At 42.8% G+C, this 2,511-nt stretch overlaps 1 protein-coding gene across 1 annotated transcript in view; it reads left to right on the top strand.

Annotated features, from left to right (window-relative positions):
• Positions 1 to 1,641, top strand: part of LOC101589894 (calcium and integrin-binding family member 2-like) — a 16,460-nt gene extending 14,819 nt beyond the window's left edge. The window contains exon 2 of the mRNA XM_004629285.1: positions 1,075 to 1,641. Coding sequence (XP_004629342.1) covers positions 1,075 to 1,641 — 567 coding nt within the window. The remainder of the gene's footprint in view (positions 1 to 1,074) is intronic.
• The last annotated feature ends 870 nt before the right edge of the window (positions 1,642 to 2,511 follow it).

Below are 2,511 nucleotides of genomic sequence, written 5' to 3' on the forward strand. Positions count from 1 at the left end.
TTAGGATCAGTCCTTCCACCTCAATATGCAGGGAAGACTAGTTAGCACAGGGCTGAATTATAACTCCTTGAGATCTTCAACAATGTCTCATTTACCTTTGACTCCTCAGGAAATAACACAGACCTAGAACATGCTAGACATGGAACTGAGACTTAGGACTTAGATGATAGGTGGTGAGTGACAGAACTGCTATTTTAGAAAAGATTAAAACAAGCTCTTGTGTTACTCCTGTCTCCAAGATAATACCTTAAATAGAGCACATCTGACCTTACATTCTTTCCCCAAATAATATAGATTATCCATTAAATGAACCACCCTGGGTATCAGAACACTCAAATCCTTCATGTAAAATGGACTGGCTCATAGGAAAGAGCCCTAAATCGAGGCATCCTAATTGGATTTCCAACTTTGTCCCTGACTACTTAACCCAATGCCCTTGTTGGAATCACTTTGGCCCTTTGCACTTTTGGCTTATCATTTGTTAGAGGGGATTGATATATCACATGATGAATAATCTTTCAGTTATACCAGTCTAAGAGAATGTTTAGTTCCTTTCTTTTTTAAAACAATCATATTTTGTATACTCCAGGATTTATATAAAAATCACAAAAAAAAATATTTGAGGCAGTCCAATACAACACCGAGGGAGGGGAACCCAAAAGCTATTCTTTCTTTACACAGCTTTTAGAAGATCAGCAAGTATGATCAGAGGTCATAATGATCAGAGGGCTCAGCTTGTTCTGAGGTGCTGCAATGACCAAACCCAGAATTCTTTGTAAGGTATACCATCCGCTAGTACTTCAGGTACAAACCCAACATCTGCAAGTTCCATACTCTGCTGTCTTGCGAAACTATCATTTTAATGAATTGAAGAAGGGATAAAGGCACGAAATTGGGGCTAATGAATGATAAAATAAGATCCACACTCATATATTTACTTCTCTTGTTAATTTCTAGGAAGTTGATGGCTACATTATGATTAAATTTATAAAAATTCTATTATAGGGAAAATAAAGGATCGATATTAGAAAAGGAGAGCATCACTTTTCAAATAGCAAAAACTTTTGGTTGTAGAAAAGTATCATTCACCCCTTTTGGCCAGCACAGGGAAGTGACGGGTGGTGGACTCTGCCAGCCCGGCTGGCAAGGGCAGGGGAAGGGGGCTCCCGGCTCCAGGCAGGCGCCCTGGGGAACAAGCAGGCCATCTTCACCAAAGAGAAGCTGGACAACTACCAGGAGAATCCTTCTGAGGAGAGGATCGTGGAGGCCTTCTCCGAGGATGGTGAGGGGAACCTCACCTTCAAAGACTTTGTGGACATGTTCTCCGTGCTCTGCGAATCAGCGCCCCGGGAGCTGAAGGCCAACTATGCCTTCAAGATCTATCACTTCAACACTGACAACTTCATCTGCAAGGAGGACCTGGAACTGACACTGCCTCAGCTCACCAAGTCAGAGCTGGATGAGGATGAGGCGGTGCTGGTGTGTGACAAGGTCATCGAGGAGGCTGACCTGGATGGTGAATGCAAACCGGCCTTTGCTGCCTTTGAGGACATGCTCACCAACGCCCCTGACTTTCTCAGTGCTTCCACATCCATATCTGAGGAGGACCCTGTGGAGGGCCTGGATGCCTACCATCTTTAATGCTGTCTGCAGGGCTGTGGCCCCAGCCACCTAGGAGAAGAGCCATGGCCCTGGGTTTATGCCATCAACATCAAAAAACAACTTTAACCAGGGAAGAGGGTATGTTGTGTTTCAGCCCTGGGCCCCTGGGCCCTCTGTGGGTCTCCTGTCCCCCTGGGAGGAAAAGGCAGGAAACCTAAGGGGAGGTGATAGGGTCTCAGCTGTCTGTGTGCTAGGCAGACTCCCTAGTTGTCCAGTGATAAGCAGGGGAACAAAGAGGCCAGGGTCTTAACAAGCTATGTAATTTTACCCCAACTCCCAGGCTGCACCTTGCCACCCTTCCTCCCTTCCCGAGGCAAAAGGGTGTGATCAGCGATCTAAAGGGCTCCATCCTTGTCTCTGCCCAGTGTGTGAGCCAAACTGCCTGGTGTGTGCTGACCAGAGATTTTTGAACTCCTGTAGGAAACATTGTATCCTTCAAAAAACAAAATAAAAGTATCATTCATTTATACAATGTCTTATGCATATATATATATATGGTTCTTCCAGATTTGCATTGTATCTAAAAAATTGCTTCCTGAATTATATAATATTTTAATGGCACAAAGACTATGCTAATATGAATTATTGAAATAAATTGCACTGTATTAATGGAAAATTCTGCAATCAAATGGCAGTTTTATGTCAGCGATCTGAAAAGAACATCTATTTGTCTTCCTGGAAATAAACATGCTGACCAGAAACCGAAGAAGTCGTAATACAAAAGAGAAAGCTTCAATACTCTAGAAGCTCATACAACAAGCTTCTGACCATCAATTTTTTTTTTTTTTTTTTTTTGAGGACAGTCACATCACATTTAAAATATAGACAAAAATGAAAGAGGCAAATTTT

The sequence above is a fragment of the Octodon degus genome, unplaced genomic scaffold (assembly GCF_000260255.1).
Source record: "Octodon degus isolate 3935 unplaced genomic scaffold, OctDeg1.0 scaffold00028, whole genome shotgun sequence".
NCBI lineage: Eukaryota > Metazoa > Chordata > Mammalia > Rodentia > Octodontidae > Octodon > Octodon degus.